This window comes from Neophocaena asiaeorientalis, unplaced genomic scaffold (assembly GCF_003031525.2).
Source record: "Neophocaena asiaeorientalis asiaeorientalis breed wild unplaced genomic scaffold, Neophocaena_asiaeorientalis_V1.1 scaffold357, whole genome shotgun sequence".
Classification (NCBI taxonomy): Eukaryota; Metazoa; Chordata; class Mammalia; order Artiodactyla; family Phocoenidae; genus Neophocaena; species Neophocaena asiaeorientalis.
Window position 1 is genome coordinate 3,099,516 of NW_020173270.1, and position 16,044 is coordinate 3,115,559.

The window sequence follows — 16,044 nt, forward strand, 5'->3', positions numbered from 1 at the left end:
TCCTGGGTGGAGGAACACCTGTTGAGAAACATACCTGTGAGGTGAAGGAAACAGCTGCATTGAATTGAGTTCACACGAGAGGAAGACCTGAGCACGCCTGCATGGGGCACACTCACATTGAAGCACATCTTTGGGGGGGGGGGCTCATGTGTTTTGAGGTCCACCTGTCAAGGATGCATCTGTGAGAAAGCATTTGTTTGGGGCATCTCCGTGGGAAAATATCTGTACGGCACCTGCAAGGGCGACCTGTGAATGAAAACGTCTGTGAGGGGACCCTCTACAAGAGGCTCGTTTGAGCACACCTGTCTGGGCAGGAGCTGAGTGGGAACCATGTGTGCCTTCACGATCGTCCTTTGGATAAAGGACGAAGATAATAAGACGACCCCCTCCTGGGGACTCTAGAGAGAAGAGTGATGGTTAAGGGAAAATTAATCCCTTCTAGGGCATAGAGCGATGTTGGGTAAGAATCCCAGGTCTAGTTAAATGTCTGCTTTGCCCCTTCCTGGGCATGTGGACTGCGGTGAGCGGCTTAATCTCCTGTTTCGTCACCTGTGAAGTGGGAAAGCCAGTCCCACTTACCTTATAGGGTTTTAGCGAGGACGACGCGAGGGGTGAGTAAAAGGCCAAGGCTTGTGCAAAGCAATGAATCAACGTTAGCTATTATTATTATTCGCTGTCAAAAGATCTGGGCGCTCCTCCCCCTAATGGCGAATCGAGAAACTGCGCCCTAAACTAGTGGGAGGGACATTTGGCAGGTGCAGCGAGCGCGACAGGCTGGGGCCCCGCTTCCAGCAACGCGGTCCTTATCCCCAGCCGCTCCTGGGACTCTGAGATTCCCCCCCTAGGCCGATCCGGAGAAAGCAGTCTGCTCGGCGTCTGGATCCGGCAGAGGCCCCTTTAAGACTGCTAGGCGAGCCGGGGGCCGCGGGGCCCAAGGCGGTGTGGGGTCAGTGGGGAGGCCCCGCCTAGAAGGGTGAGCAAGGCGGGACCGCAGGGCACAGCTCCTGCGGCTCTGACCAATAGGAAACCGACTTTGCAGCCGCGCCACGCGTTGATCTTCTGTTTCCCAGTCTGAGTGGGACCGAGAAAGGAGGCGCGCGGGCAGGAAGAAAACATGGAGGGAGAGCAAGGCGACTTGATTTTCTGCTTCTGTGGCCGCTTAGGCAATGTGAAATGAGCGGGCGGGCTGTTGCAGGGCTAGATGGCACAGAATTGGTTCTGAGTACGTCTAGGGAAACCGAGAACTTTAGTTCCTGAGGAGGATTAGTAGAGGAGGGAGGTCAAGTGGAAAGGGATTATGTAACCCAATCCCTGACATCTCCCTACCTCGTCCCCTTGGGCAGAGGGTAAACTGAGGCACGCAGAAACGGAACTCTGAAACCAGACCTGAGATCATTGATCTCTCGAACCCCGCTTCCCAGAATGAACGTGGTTGCTCCCTAGATTGTGCTAATAAGAGAGCATCCCTGACACGCCCCCCAGCTCCGCCCCCATCCCCTCCCCCACCCAATGCGGAGGAGACGCAAGTTCTGGCGCGGGCGGCGACGGCTAGCAGTCACCGCTTCCTACAAGTGCCAGAGCCGGGCAGACAGCGCGGAGGCTGCGGTGGCAGTGGCCACGGAGCTGGCCCTCCGGGGCCCCTGGGGGGAGGGGGAGCTGTCAAGCCCCCGCTGAGGCCGCCGCTACCGGGCCTCCCCTCCCCCCGGGGCGGGCGCCATGCGGGGGGGCCCGGGCGATGCGGAGCGGCGTGAGCGCTGGGGTCGCCTCTTCGAGGAGCTGGACAGTAACAAGGATGGTCGCCTGGACGTCCACGAGTTGCGCCAGGGACTGGCCCGGCTGGGCGGGGGCAGCCCGGACCGCGGAGCACAACAGGTACCCTTGCAGGGACCCCCTCCTGGCTCGTGGCGCTGGAGCCCAGCCCGCGCAGGGTAACCCGAGCCGCTGAATGGAGCGCCGGGAGCAGCCCGGGACTGCCTGTGGCTGTTCTCCAGGACCCGTTCCTAGCTTGGGCGTCCTTGTTCCCTTCCCCCCTGCCCGCCCGTGTCCGGGCCTAATGGGCTCTCTCAAGACAGGACCACCGAGGCCCCAGGCCTGCAGTTTCGGCTGCCAAACCCGTTCCCCTCCTCCCTCGGGGTGAGGGATGTCTGCCTGGGAATGGGGCCGCGTGCGCTTTCCTGCCCACTGCCCGGGACACACCCTTCTCTGAACTCTTTGCACAACCCGAGACACAAGGCCTGCACCCACCTCCAGGAGACACACCCTCCCCAGCCTCTATGTTTACCTTCCCTTCCCTGTCCTTTCCTGGGCTTGGCTCTATGCCCCAGGCTGTCCCAGCCAAGGACCCAATCCTATCCGATGCCACCCTCAGCTGGGGATGCACCTATCAAAGCAGGAACTTGACCCCAAGCCCGTGCATGTGTCCCCCCACACCTGGAGGCCCAGATGCCACTGGACTGTCTCCATAGCACCCTGAGACCTCCAGTCAACCTCCCACTTTACAGATGGGAAAACAGAGGCCCTGCAGATGTTCAGTGTGGATGTCATTGCCCCACATTGCCCAGTGCTGTCTCCAGGGAGAGCTCTTGAAACTGCCATGTGGACAAGTTCATATAAGAGACACCTGGAAGGACAGGCTTTCAGAGACAAGAGCCCAAGTCCACCTACTCACTTCCCAGCTCTGTAACCTTGAACAAGTGACTTGACCTTGGAGAGCCTCATTTTGCTCACCAGGAAAACTGGACAACCACTGTCCACCTCACAGACCTACCTTGGCCTTGGGTATCTTATTGAGGAAAGAGATGATCAAGGGAAGGGGTGACTTCCCCGCCCTGGTCCTCTAGGTGCAGGGCTGGGGGAGGGGGACCTGGGTTCCTGGGGCATAAGCTTGTCTTGCCTCCTCCAGATTGGGGGAGCAGCTTCCCAGAGCTCCTTCTGTCCCTTCCCCCCTTCCAGGGCATCTCCCCTGAGGGTGATGCTGACTCAGATGGTGGCCTTGACCTGGAGGAGTTTATCCTCTATCTGCAGGAGCGGGAACAGCGCCTGCTACTTCTGTTCCACAGTCTGGACCGGAATCAGGATGGTAAGGCCCAGGGATGGGGCTGTGGGGGCCCTGGAGATGCCAACGGGGTTAGAACTGGCAGTGCTAGGAGGAGGAGGGAGGGCCGCTTCTCCCTGATGACTCACAGGCTATTTTGGGAGCTCTCTTCACCCCCAGCTAGGTGGTTTGGGGCCCAGCCGGCCTATCCCACCTCCTTTTCCTTCTGGAGTGGGACACTATTATTTATTAGTCTTATTTTTCTGTGGGACAAAGATCCCCCCATATTGCTCCTGGATTCCCTATGAGACAGAGACACCCCCATCGCTTTTTCTGGGTGTCCAATATTGCCTCTCAACCCCCTGTGGCATAGGGACCCCCATAATTATCCCTGGATTCAATCCTTCATTCATTCATCAAACAGAAGACCCCCCCCAATATGGCCCAGTTCTACCCCTCTGATCCCAGTGGGTCAAGGACCCCCCACAACCCGCCACAAACCTCACCTTGGGTTCCTGGATCCTCTGGTCTTCTTCAGTATCCCCATTCCAAGCTGTCCTGGTCCTCCGTCTTGGGGTCCCTACACACACACTTCCCCACCTCGGGCCCCCTCCCCAGGTCATATCGACGTCTCTGAGATCCAGCAGAGTTTCCGAGCTCTGGGCATTTCCATCTCGCTGGAGCAGGCAGAGAAAATCCTGCACAGGTGAGTAGCGGGGTGTCCAGAATCCCAGGTAACTCAGGTCCCCAAGACCCCTCAGCCACCTTGAGCCTCTGAGCCTCAGATCCAATCCCAAGGCAGTGGAGCTGAGATCTTGGCCCAGTTGCTTCCCCTCTCTGAACCTCAGTTTCCCCCTCTGTAAAATGGGGAGCTCCCAGTGCCAAGGAGCTCAGTCTACCCCCCAAATCCACAGGAACCTCACTCAGCTCACCCCTGGACCCAGGCACTGATTCTGTCCCACCTGTACCCCTCCCCCCGCAGCATGGACCGTGATGACACCATGACCATTGACTGGCAGGAATGGCGTGACCACTTCCTGTTGCACTCGCTGGAGAATGTGGAAGATGTGCTGTATTTCTGGAAGCATTCCACGGTGAGGTGGGGGGCGGCTGTCCCAGCCTGGTGGTCGGGCCCTCTTCCCCAGGGCATGGGGGGAGGGGCTGGCTCAGGACTCTAGAAGGAGGAGCCCACTGGGAGCAGCCGAAGGATGAGGCTCTGCTCTCCTCTTCCTCTATCTGGGGCTCCCGGGACCCATTTGGGGAGGTCTCTGCCAGCTCATGGGGACCCTTCAGACTTACTGTGGGGCCTCTGGGGGTTCAGGGAAGAAAGGGCTCACCAGATGGGGCATCTGGTCTCCCACCCTCAACCACATGGCTCTCTTTCTGCTGGTTTCTATTCCCCTCAATAAAGGATTCCGCTGCTGAAAAGACAAGTTAGGAAGCCACTGTCTTCAGAGGGTCTCACGGGATCTACTGGAACTTGGGAGGGAGGAAGCGCTCTGGATTGCCATTTCCCGGGTGGGAATCCTTGACTGATGGCATCTCGAGGGGTCCATCCATGCGACCTGCTGAGATCCTCTTGGGAGGTCCAGAGATTCCCACCCTGGGGGACCCATGAGGGGCTTGGTTAAGAAGTCTGCAGGTGAAGGATGCTAGAGGGGGGATGATCTCTGTGGGGGAGACCCCTGGGCATCTGGTGAGACCCCCAGGAGGGATCTGCTGGGCTCCATATATAGGAAGTCCCTGGTAGGATCTTGTGTGGCCCTGGAGGTATCTTCTGGAATTCTTACGTGGGAGACCCTTGGGATCCTTTGGAGGGATCCGATTGGCTCCAGAGGGATCTTTATGGGTCAGGGGCTTGTTTGTTTTGTCGTTGTTGTTTGGGGGTTTTTTTGTTTTGTTTTGTTTTGTTTTTTTGGCCGTGCTGCACGGCATGCAGGATCTTAGTTCCCTGATCAGGGATCGAACCTGTGCCCCCTGCAGTGGAAGCGCAGAGCCCTCGCCACTGGACCGCCAGGGAATTCCCATAATATATATATTCTCTTTTATTTATTTATTTTTGGCCACACCACGCGGCATGTGGGATCTTAGTTCCCCAACCAGGGATCGAACCCGGGCCCCCTGCAGTGGAAGCATGGAGTCTTAACCACTGGACCACCAGGGAAGTCCCCTGTGGGGTAGAGGCTTGAATAGGATGCTTTGATGGGATTTGGTGGAGATCCCCAGGAAGGATGTTATTATCTTTTGTGGAGACTGCAGGGCTGGATCTGGTAGGGGTCCAAGAGAGATCTCGGGCTCTCCAAGTGAGATTCACTGGTGGACTGGGATTCATTGCTGGGTACCCTGGGATTCATGGGGGAGACGCCCCAGTTTAGGGCAGAGTTGCATCCCCCCAGCCCCACTGGGGCATGACACCCCCAGCCTCTGCATCCCCAGGTCCTGGACATTGGCGAGTGCCTGACTGTCCCGGATGAGTTCTCGGAGCAGGAGAAGCTGACGGGCGTGTCGTGGAAGCAGCTGGTGGCGGGTGCGATGGCGGGTGCCGTGTCCCGGACGGGCACAGCCCCCCTGGACCGCCTCAAGGTCTTCATGCAGGTGAGGGGCCCTGGAGAGACCCACCCCCTTCCCTAGGCCTGGACCCCTGGAGGGGTCCCCAGAGCCACCTGGTCTTCCCACCCAGGTTCACGCCTCCAAGACCAACCGACTGAACATCCTGGGAGGCCTATGGAGCATGATCCAAGAGGGGGGCGTGCGCTCCCTGTGGCGTGGCAACGGGATCAACGTGCTCAAGATTGCACCTGAGTCGGCAATCAAGTTCATGGCCTATGAGCAGGTGGGGGCAGGCAGGGGGAGGCGTGGGCTACGGACAGGAGGCTTTGCAGGATTGGCCTGGGGGTGGGGAATGTCTGCAGGTCCCCAGGAGTGGGCATCTGCTCCCCTTCGGGATGCGCCCAGGAGGAGGACAGCAGAGGGAAGGTCCAGGTGCACTGAAGGCCCAACCCCTGAGGTCCCGCCACCTCTGTGTCTCCCTCTCAGATCAAGCGGGCCATCTGGGGGCAGCAGGAGACACTGCATGTGCAGGAGCGCTTTGTGGCTGGCTCCCTGGCTGGTGCCACAGCCCAAACCATCATTTACCCCATGGAGGTGAGAAGGAGGGGCCCTAGCAGAGGCTCCGTTGCAGGGCTGGGGGCGGGCCTGCAATAACCATTTCACTCCAAGGTGGGATAAGCATTGGGATTATAACTTTGCTTCTTCTTGATTCAGACTGTAGCTCATTAGAGCAATGCTCTTTCATGTGTAGCTGGTCTGGGTATCACAGTAGTGTTGGTTTAGCTGTTTAAATAACAGTTGTGGGGTGCAGCCCTTTATGGATATGACGCATCGAAGGATACTGGTTTCCATGATGCTTGTCCCCAAGGGAATCATTTCTAGGTGAAACCACTTTTGGAGAAATCATTTCAAGTTTCAGATTGTGCCAGGCATCACTTAGGATTCTGAGTGACGGAAAACTCAAATCACATAAGTGAAGTCCGGAGGTGAGCAGTTCAGGGATGGTCTGGTGGCTTCAGAGTGTTAGAGACCCAGGTTCCTTCCCTCTATCTTGTTCTACCACCTCAGCATGTGGCACCCACCTCATGGACTAAAATGACTGCTGTGCTCCAGTCACAGCATCCATGCTCCAGCCAAGAAGGAGGAACAGAGGAAGGAACACCTCCCTGCCTTTAAGGATGCTTTCTGACAGCCTTGCATACCTCTTCACCATCTGTTTCATCAGCTAGGACTCAGTCACGTGGCTACATGCCTAGGGAAACTGAGAAATGTAGTCTTTATTTCTAGAGGCTGTATTCTTGCTGAAAAGAGCAGTTTCTATAGATAAGGGAGAAAGTAACAAGATATTGGGAGACAACAGTGCGTGCAAGTCTGATAGGCGTAACCAGTTTGTAGGTATAGAGTTTGGGGGTAGAAGAAGATTCTAGAGCAAGTGGTTCTTCTACTTATTTATATTTTTATTTATTTATTTATTTTTTTGGCCACACCAAGCAGCATGCAGGATCTTAATTCCCCGACCAGTGATCGAAGCCATGCCCCCCGCAAGGGAAGTGCAGGGTCCCAGCTACTGGACCACCAGGGAAGTCCCACAAGTGGTTCTTTTAATTCAGTTATTGTCAGGGTATCTCCATCTAGGAGGTACAATTTCGAAGTGTCTTCATTCCTGGATGTAGTGATTCCGAAGGCAGCTTTTCCAGGGATAACCGGCTTCTCCCCAGGTACTGAAGACACGGCTGACCCTTCGCCGGACGGGCCAGTATAAGGGGCTGCTGGACTGTGCGTGGCGGATCCTGGAGCGAGAAGGGCCCCGAGCCTTCTACCGCGGCTACCTGCCCAACGTGCTGGGCATCATCCCCTACGCAGGCATCGACCTGGCCGTCTACGAGGTCTGTGGTCCTCCCTTCTCTGGGATCTGTCCTTCCTGTGGGGCTGGCTCAGTTGACCTCCATAGCTAGGGGTGGAGAAGCAAAGCACTGTGGGCCTTGGGATTCTGGGGAACTCCTTCAGGCATTGGACCTCCCCACCTGCCCCGCCACTCTTGCGCTTCCCACCGCAAGAACCTTCCATCTGTACTTTGGCCTTCCCGGGTCTCAGGACATGTGAAAGTCGGGGACCACTCTAACTCCCACAGAAACGTGAGAGCAGGCGAAGATGAGCTTCAAAGATGCCCATCCCCCCCAAAACGTGGGTCAGACGCGCCTCCGTCTCCAGGCCAATATCGTCTTCAAGGCCATTTCAGTCATTGCCGCCACCATAAAATCCATACCCCGTGACCAGCATCTCGGGGCCTTTATCAGGAGAAGCAGGAACTGGGAGTTTTTGCTGTTTCTCTTCCAGGGACCTCATCCATTGCCTTTCCCTTCTCCTGGTGGGATCACCAGGTTCTCCCAATTAGCACAGCCTCTGAAGTTCCCAGGCATCCCCCCACCCCCAATCGTTGTATCCAGCCCAGCTTCATGGGTAGGCAACCTGTAGAGTCACCAACTCAGAAGGGCTCTACACTTGGTTGAATGCTTTGCTGTCACCCTCTTGAAATTCTTAATAATCTTTGAACAAGGGACCTCACATATTTTTATTTCGCACTGGACCCCGCAAATGACGTAGCTGGTCCTGATCTAAGATCCCCGGTACCTGCCATCCGTACCTGCCCTACCAGCACCCAGTGTCTACGGAGCCAAGTGAGACAAGGCTTCATTCATTCGTTCGTTCATTTTTTCATGCATTCACTCATTCACCCGTTCACTTAGCAACTGTGTCCTCAGCATCCATGTGTTCTGGGTACTGTGCTGGCTGCTGCATTCAGGGAGTACAACATAATTCTTGTCCTCCCGGGACACCCCTCCAATGAACAAAGGAGTCAAGTCAACCAGCAAGTAAGTAATTGCAGATCCTGAAGTGTTCTCAGAAGATAATAAACAAGACGTGCAATCGAAAGTAGCCATGGGCAGGAGGGGGGCGTGTCTAGGAATGTCTCTGAGAGGTGGTGTTGGAGTGATGAGTTGAAAATATATCAAGGAGGGAGTGTGAACAAGGGCACAGCCAATGCCAAGGTCCAGAAGCAGGAATGAATATGGCCTATTGGAGGAATGGAAGTCTTTTTTTTTTTTTTCCATTATGGTTAATCACAAGACATTGAGTATAGTTCCCTGTGCTATACAGTAGGACCTTCTTGTTTATCTATCTTATATATAGTGGTATATATCAGCTGATCCCAAACTCCCAATTTATCCCTCCCCACCCCGACCTTTCCCCTTTGGTAACCGTAAGTCTGGTCTCTATGTCTGTGAGTCTGTTTCTGTTTTGTAGGTAAGTTCATCTGTGCCATCTTTTAGAGTCCACATATAAGTGCTATCTTACGGTATTTGTCTCTCTCTGACTTCCTTCACTTAGTATGACAATGTCTAGGTCCATCCATGTTGCTGCAAGTGGCAATGTTTCATGCTTTTTTATGGCTGAGTACTATTCCACTGTATATATGTACCACATCTTCTTTATCCATTCATCTGGCAAGGAACATTTAGGTTGTTTCCATGTCTTGGCTATTGTAAATAGTGCTGCTATGAACATAAGGGTGCATGTGTCTTTTCGAATCATAGTTTTATCCAGATATATGCCCAGGAATGGGATTGCTGGATCATATGGCAACTCTATTTTTAGTTTTTTAAGGAACCTCCATACTGTTTTCCATAGTGGCTGCACCAATTTACATTCCCACCAACAGTGTAGGGGGGTTCCCTTTTCTCCACACCCTCTCCAGCATTTATTATTTGTAGACTTTTGAATGATGGCCATCCTGACCAGTGTGAGGTGATACCTCATTACAGTTTTGATTTACATTTCTCTAATAATTAGCGACACTGAGCATCTTTTTACATGCCTGTGGACCATCTTAAATGTCTTCTTTGAAGAAATGTCTGTTTAGGTCTTCTGCCCATTTTTTGATGAGATTGTTTTGTTGTTGAGGAGTGGAAGTCTTGAGTGGCTGGAGGGAGCTGAAGAGTCAGCAAGGACTCAATTGATCATGAGTTTGGGTTTCTCCTAAATGTGATAGGGAGACATTCAGAGTCATGAGCAGAAATAAGACCTTATTCTGCAGCCTTAGTTCATTCATTCTTCACCCCAAAAGGGATTTCAGAGGTCTAAGAAGTTTGAAAAGCCCTGTGCCCTCTTGGCATTTCAAGATCTAAATTAGCCCCTTAAAGGCTCTGAGAAGTCCTGCAGAAAAGTGATTTACCCTTTTTTTTTTAAGCCCAGTGTTAGCCATACTTTTCCAGTCATCAGAACCTCTTTTTCACAGAGCTGCTCTTAAAAACACCTATTTGGCAAATGCAGCTCCAGCCCCAAAAGGCGGCTATTAAAATTGCAAAGGCAGTAATGGTAAACGATTCTCATTTGCCCCTTCCATGCCCAGGCCAGACATCACCAATCCATCACAGCACTGAGTCCCTCTCAACACAGTTCCAGGCAGCCATTACCAATGCACTGGAATTGACTTAGGAAATGAAACCTATGAGCAATTCCAGTCCCAAGGCCAAAAAGAAGATCCTGGATTTACAGAGGCCTCACAGAAGGCTTCAGAAGGGATTGGCCAAGGGCACAGCTCTGGACTTGGGGGTGGCTCTGAATGTTGATTGTCACCTTTATCTTGTGGCTTTGGGCAAGTAACTTCTGTTGAGCCTCAGTTTCTCATCAATAAAATGGGAATTGTAGTGGTACTTGTCTTAGTTGGAGGTCTTCCAGAAGCAGGGATGGGGGGGGCAAGTGGTTTTGGGGGGAAGTAGTAAGACAGGGAAGGGAAGGCAACCAAAAAGTATCATGCTTTAGTATTAGTTTCCTAGGGCTGCCCTCACAAAGTGCCACAAGCTGGGTGACTTAAAACAACAGAAATTTGTTGTCACAGTTCTGGAGGTTAGAAGTCCAAAATCAAGGTGTCAACAGGGCCATGCTTCCTCTGAAATCTGTAGGGGGTATCCTTCCTTGCCTCTTCCCAGCTTCTGGCCTTTGCCAGCAGTCCTTGGCATTCCTTGGCTTGTGGACGCATCACTCCAGTCTCTGCCTCTGTTGCCATGACTGTCTTCTCCCCTATGGGTCCTTTTTCTTCTTCTCCTCTTCTTCTACGGACCCCAATCATATTGGGTTAAGGGCCCACCCTACTCCAGTATGACCTCATCTTAATGCATTATGTCTGCAAAGACCCTTTTTCCAAATAAGGTCATATTCTAAGGTTAAGACCCCAACACATCTTTTTTTTTTTTTTTTTTTGGTGGGGGATTCATTTAAACCCATAACAGTGCATTATCAAGCAAGATACCACAGCAGACAGGTGGAGCTCAGTCCTGGTGGGGACCTCCGGGAGAAAGTGTAGAACATTCCCCCATCAGAGAGGCAAGGGAGCTGGGGTATTGATACACCAAGTCAGTCATCATTTGAAGGTTGCTTCTGGGGGTGCTAATTTCCCAGCACTGCCCACCTGTTCCTATGTGCTTAGAGCAGCCTTGCCTGGGACCAGATAAAATCCTCAGGCTGAGCCATGGATGCTTGGCCATTGGAGTCGGCAGGTTTGAGCTGAAGTGGTAAGGCGTAAGGGGCAGGGTGGCCACCTTGGAGACTGTATGAGTTTCCAATGGCTGCTGTAACAAATGAGCACAAACTGTGGTTTAAAACATCACAAATTTATTATCTCACAGTTATGAAGGTCAGAAATCCAAAATGCATCTTACTGGGCTAAAATCAAGGTGTCAGCAGGCTGCTTTCCTTTTGGAGGCTCTACGGGAGAATCCGTTTCCTTACATTTTCCAGTTTCCAGCAGTGCCCATGTTCCTTGGCTAATGGCCCCTTCTCCATCTTCAAGGCCAACAGCATAGCATCTCCATCCCCCCTCCCCGAGATCTCTCTCTCTCTGTCTCTCTCTGATCTCTGTTTCTGTCATCACATCTCCTTCTCTGACTCTTACAAGGAGACTCGTGATGACATCGGACCCCCCTGGATATCCTGGGATAATCTCCCGTCTCCAGATCCTTAATCCCATCTGCAAAGTCCCTTTTGCCACGGAAGGTACCATATTCACAGATTCCAGGGATTAAGGCAGGAACAGTGGGGGGGGCTGTTATTCCACATACCAGAGAGGGTTTAGGTGAGGTTTGAATGAGAGCGTGCAGGTAAAATGCTTGGCTAACACCAGCCATCACGGGATACAGAAGCCAGCCAGCAGGACCGCTGGAGCCAGGGTCCTGGTGTCGCCCACCTCCAACCCACCCTCCTCCCTTTTCCACCCCTGCCAGACCCTGAAGAACCGGTGGCTCCAGCAGTATAGCCACGACTCGGCCGACCCGGGCATCCTCGTGCTCCTGGCCTGCGGCACCATTTCCAGCACGTGTGGCCAGATAGCCAGTTACCCCCTGGCCCTGGTCCGGACCCGCATGCAGGCCCAAGGTGAGGCCTGGGTGGGAGGAGGAGGTAGGGAAGGTCTCACGACTTGGGTCCACCTTCCCATCCCCAGCTCCTTCCCGTGAGAAGGCAGGGTCCTGGGCTGGGATCCTCCTGGATTTTGATGGCCTTGACTAAAGTCCCTACTTTTCTCTGGGCCTCAGTTTACCCTTTTGTGACATTGGGATGGGAGCCCTTTACCCTAAGTAGGAGAACAGATACAGCCAGTGCCAGAAGAGCATCCTAGCCATCTCAGCTGGGGAGGCAGCTTTCCCAGCTGGTAACTTGGGTTCTAATTTGCAAGGCTGGGATATAGTGAGGTCAAAAGGAGGAGCAGGGCCAGGCTACGATTGTTTTACTGTATTTCTCTGTATTGCTCTTTTGAGGTTCTTTTTTCTTTTCTTTTCCTGCTACTATCCCTGAATCTTTTTTGAGAATTTCCTCGGGGATTTTAGCATTTGTGTTTTGTGGTTTTTGCTGGGGGTCATCCGTGCATAAGACAGATGTGGTCCTCCACCCTCAAAGAACTCCCAAGCTGGAGAGGAAGGAAGATGGTGAATAAATCATTCCACAATGAAGTATGGATTTAGGGTTGAATAAAGGGGAGAAGGAAAAGCTGGACTTAGACTGGAGTGCCAAGGAGGGCTCCCCTGAAGAGCTGGTTTGGAATGGAGGTTGGAAGGTTGAGTAAGAGTTAGCTGGGAAAAGGGAGAAGGAATTGAGTTCCCGGAAGAGGAAATTTCTGTGCCCTCTTCCACCTCCCCCTCCACACATAGCTGATCTGTTTCTAGTCATCCCCAAACTTGGGGCCTCCAGATTGGGGTGAAGAGATGAGCAGCCAATTCCAAGGCCAGTAGAAGTCCCGACTCTGAGTGGTAGGTCCCACTGTTAGTCTAACCTTCCTCCCTCCTGCTGCAGTTGCCACCTGGCCCAGCCCTGGGGGGGAGGGGGGGGAGGGGGAAGCGAGAGGGGGACCTTTGGCCTTACCTGGCCTCCCCACCCCCTACCAGCCTCCATCGAGGGAGCCCCCCAGCTGTCCATGCTGGGTCTGCTCCGTCACATCCTGTCCCAGGAGGGCGTGCGGGGCCTCTACCGGGGCATTGCCCCCAACTTCATGAAGGTTATCCCAGCCGTGAGCATCTCCTACGTGGTCTACGAGAACATGAAGCAGGCCCTGGGGGTCACGTCCAGGTGAGGGACCCAGAGCCCACCCCTCCCCCAGATCCCTCACCTCCATCGTGACATCCCCCACACCTCGGCCACTGGAGACCGAGGGCCCAGCCAGTGGATCCCAGGTCCCCCTCCCCACGCATTCAGACCACAGGATCCCCACACTTCATCCACTGGGTCCTGCATCCCCACATCCCAGCCACTGGATCCCACGTTTCCCTCTCCCCCAACACGTACTGAGTCCTGGACCTCCACGTCGTAAACACTGGATCCCCCGCAACCCAGCTAATGGATCCTGATACCCCGACCACAGCAGCACATACCATGTATCTAAGCTCCCAGACCCCAGCTGCCTCAGGCACCAGATCCAGTGTCCTCAGGCAGTACTGGATCCTAGATCCACTGGCAGATCCTAGATCCCCATGCTTCAAGTCCTGGATCTCCAAGCTTGGCCACTGGATTCTGGATATCAAGAAACCTCAGCGCACCGGATCCTGACAGTGCAATGCCTAGGTCCCGGGGCCCCAACCACTGGATCTCAGACCCCCTCCATCCAGCCACTGGATTCCTGAATCCCTTTACCTCGACCCTGGGTCCTGGATCCCTCTGCTTCGACTCCCGGATCCCCACATTTCAACCATTATACCCTCAACCACCGGATCCCAGCTTTCCAAGCCCCGACCCACCAGATCCTCACTCCTCAGACCACAGTCGCAAGAGCCCAATGGCAGAGGAGCGGGTGCTGACGACTACAGCTGTTGGACCCCAAATCCCTTCACTGCAGGCACTGGGTACTAAAACCTCATCCATAAGAGGCAGACCCTACCACCTCCAGGCACTGGATGCCAACCCCTTAACTCCTGGTTTCTGACCCAAGTCCTCCCAAGCACTAGATCTGGAACGCTCAGACGCCCCCCCCCACTCAGTCTAGCTCCCAATAGGCCAATCAGTGTCCTGGATCCCACGCGCCCCCGTCCCAGACACACACCAGAGCCCGGAGACCTCTCTCCACATGGCACAAACCCCATAGTCTACGGAGCCTCCAGGAAACCCAGGTCCTGGCCTCCTGGCTTGAAAACCCATGGGACTTGTCCACTGTCCTGACACGTCTCATGCCGGCCACAAGGGGAGAAGATGCCTCTCCCAGGCCCTGCACAGACACTGGACCCCCTGCCTCCCCAGCAAAGCCTGGACTGCAGGGAAATTTCTCTCTCAAATACTCCCCCAGCAGGGCCATGTCTCACACCCCCTTCCCACTGTCTAGGCTGATAACAACCCCCAGAGCCTGGGTCCCTTTGGAGGACCCAGTCGCTCTTTCTTAGGGGCTGGCAAGGAGGCAATCCAAGGCTGGGGACACATTAAGGGGACCGCACACATCTCCCAGCACTGCCAGCCCCTCCCCAGACTTCAGAGTTGGAAGCCAGAAGCAGCTTCCCTAAACCCAAGCATCCAAGGATGCAAAACAAACCCCAAACTCCTCAGCCCCCCAAATTCATTCCAGGTCTATTTTTCTACCGGAGAGGAGCAGACATTCCATCCGCCCTAATTCCCAGTACCCCCACCCTGTATATTCTGCACTTTATATTTGGATCCTGAGCTTAGGCTTATTGGGGGACCCCTCTCTCCATTCCTTCCAAGTCCTTGGGGAACCCCATTAAAGGACTGTAAAAGAAGAACTTGGATTTTGGGGTGACAGGATGACCCCCCACAATGCTTCCACCTCCCCCACCTACACCACTCCCCACCTCCCTGCCTGTGTGTGTTATTTCAAAGGAAAAGAACAAAGGAATACATTTTCTAAGCTCTTTCATTGTGTTTTTTACTGAAAGGGTGTGGGGTGGATGTGGGACCACCTCATACCACCCACAGGGAAGGGACATGGGCCGACTTCCATCATACATTGTTGCGGGAGACCAGGAAATGACTCCGTGAGCCTCAGTTTCCACATCTGTAAAGTGGGTGTGGGGGAAGGTCCACATTCAAGAGCACTCCTAGTTTTTCCTGTATTTTTTGTAATTACACAAGTTTGTCCTTTTCCTTGGGCTGCTTAAAAAGTTACCACGAACAAGGGGCTTAAAACAACAAAATTTTTAAAAATATTTTTCTATTGTGGTAAAATACACGTTACATAAGATTTACCATTTTAAGTGTACAGTTTTGTGGCATTAAGTCTATTCACATTGTCGTACAACCATCCCCACCATCCACCTCCAGGACTTTCTCATCTCCCCAAACTGAAACTCTGCCCCATTAAACACTGACTCCCCATCCCCTCCCCCAGCCCCTAGCCCCCACCATCTACCTGCTGTCGCTATGGTTGTGACTCCTCAAGGGACCTCTTAGAACTGGAATCATGCAGTATTTACCCTTTTGTGTCTGGTTTATTTCACTGAGCATCATGTCCCCAAGTTTCCTCCATGTTGTAGCAGGTGTCAGAATCTCCTTCATTTTTAAGGCTGAATAATATTCTATTTTATGGAGGGACCATATTTTGTTTATCCATTCATCCGTTGATGGACACTGGGGTTGTTTCCACCTTTTGGCTATCATAAATGAAAGACAACAGAAATTTATTCTCTAACAGTTATGGGGGGTTGAAGTCAAAAACCAAGGTGTTGGCAGGGCCATTTTCCCTCTGAAGACTCCAGGCAAGGATCTGCTCGTGCCTGTTCCTAACTTCTGGTGGCTGCCCGCACCCCTTGGTGTTCTTGGATGTTAGACCCATCATTCCAATTTCTGCCTGTCTTCACGTGATCAAACTTTTTCCTATGTGGACTGTGAGAGTCATTCTCTAAGATGTCCCCCTATGATCTTTGACTCTTGGTGTTCACATTCTTGTGTAATCTCCTCTGTCATTGTACCAA

The 16,044-nt window shown here is 53.3% G+C and overlaps 1 protein-coding gene across 3 annotated transcripts; it reads left to right on the plus strand.

Moving 5' to 3' along the window:
- Positions 1–1,554: 1,554 nt before the first annotated feature.
- Positions 1,555–14,976, plus strand: SLC25A23 (solute carrier family 25 member 23). Of its 3 annotated transcripts, none has more exons than XM_024745901.1 (11): positions 1,555–1,872; positions 2,953–3,079; positions 3,653–3,740; positions 4,017–4,128; positions 5,471–5,629; positions 5,715–5,867; positions 6,071–6,178; positions 7,303–7,470; positions 8,332–8,457; positions 11,866–12,016; positions 13,021–14,976. In XM_024745901.1, exons 1-11 carry the CDS (start codon positions 1,717–1,719, stop codon positions 13,203–13,205), a joined length of 1,533 nt encoding a protein of 510 aa, XP_024601669.1. In that variant the 5' UTR covers positions 1,555–1,716; the 3' UTR covers positions 13,206–14,976. The 3 variants fall into 3 exon arrangements, with proteins under 3 accessions (XP_024601669.1, XP_024601668.1, XP_024601667.1); XM_024745900.1 differs by lacking the exon at positions 8,332–8,457 and adding an exon at positions 12,802–12,885 and having other exon boundaries at positions 13,021–13,145; XM_024745899.1 differs by lacking the exon at positions 8,332–8,457.
- The last annotated feature ends 1,068 nt before the right edge of the window (positions 14,977–16,044 follow it).

Bases quoted from the DNA above. Each gene is read 5' to 3' on its own strand.
- SLC25A23 (XM_024745901.1), top strand. From the start codon at position 1,717: ATGCGGGGGGGCCCGGGCGATGCGGAGCGGCGTGAGCGCTGGGGTCGC. The intron at 5,868-6,070 runs GTGGGGGCAGGC...TCTCCCTCTCAG, and splicing joins AGTTCATGGCCTATGAGCAG to ATCAAGCGGGCCATCTGGGG. The intron at 7,471-8,331 runs GTCTGTGGTCCT...CCGTTCACTTAG, and splicing joins TCGACCTGGCCGTCTACGAG to CAACTGTGTCCTCAGCATCC.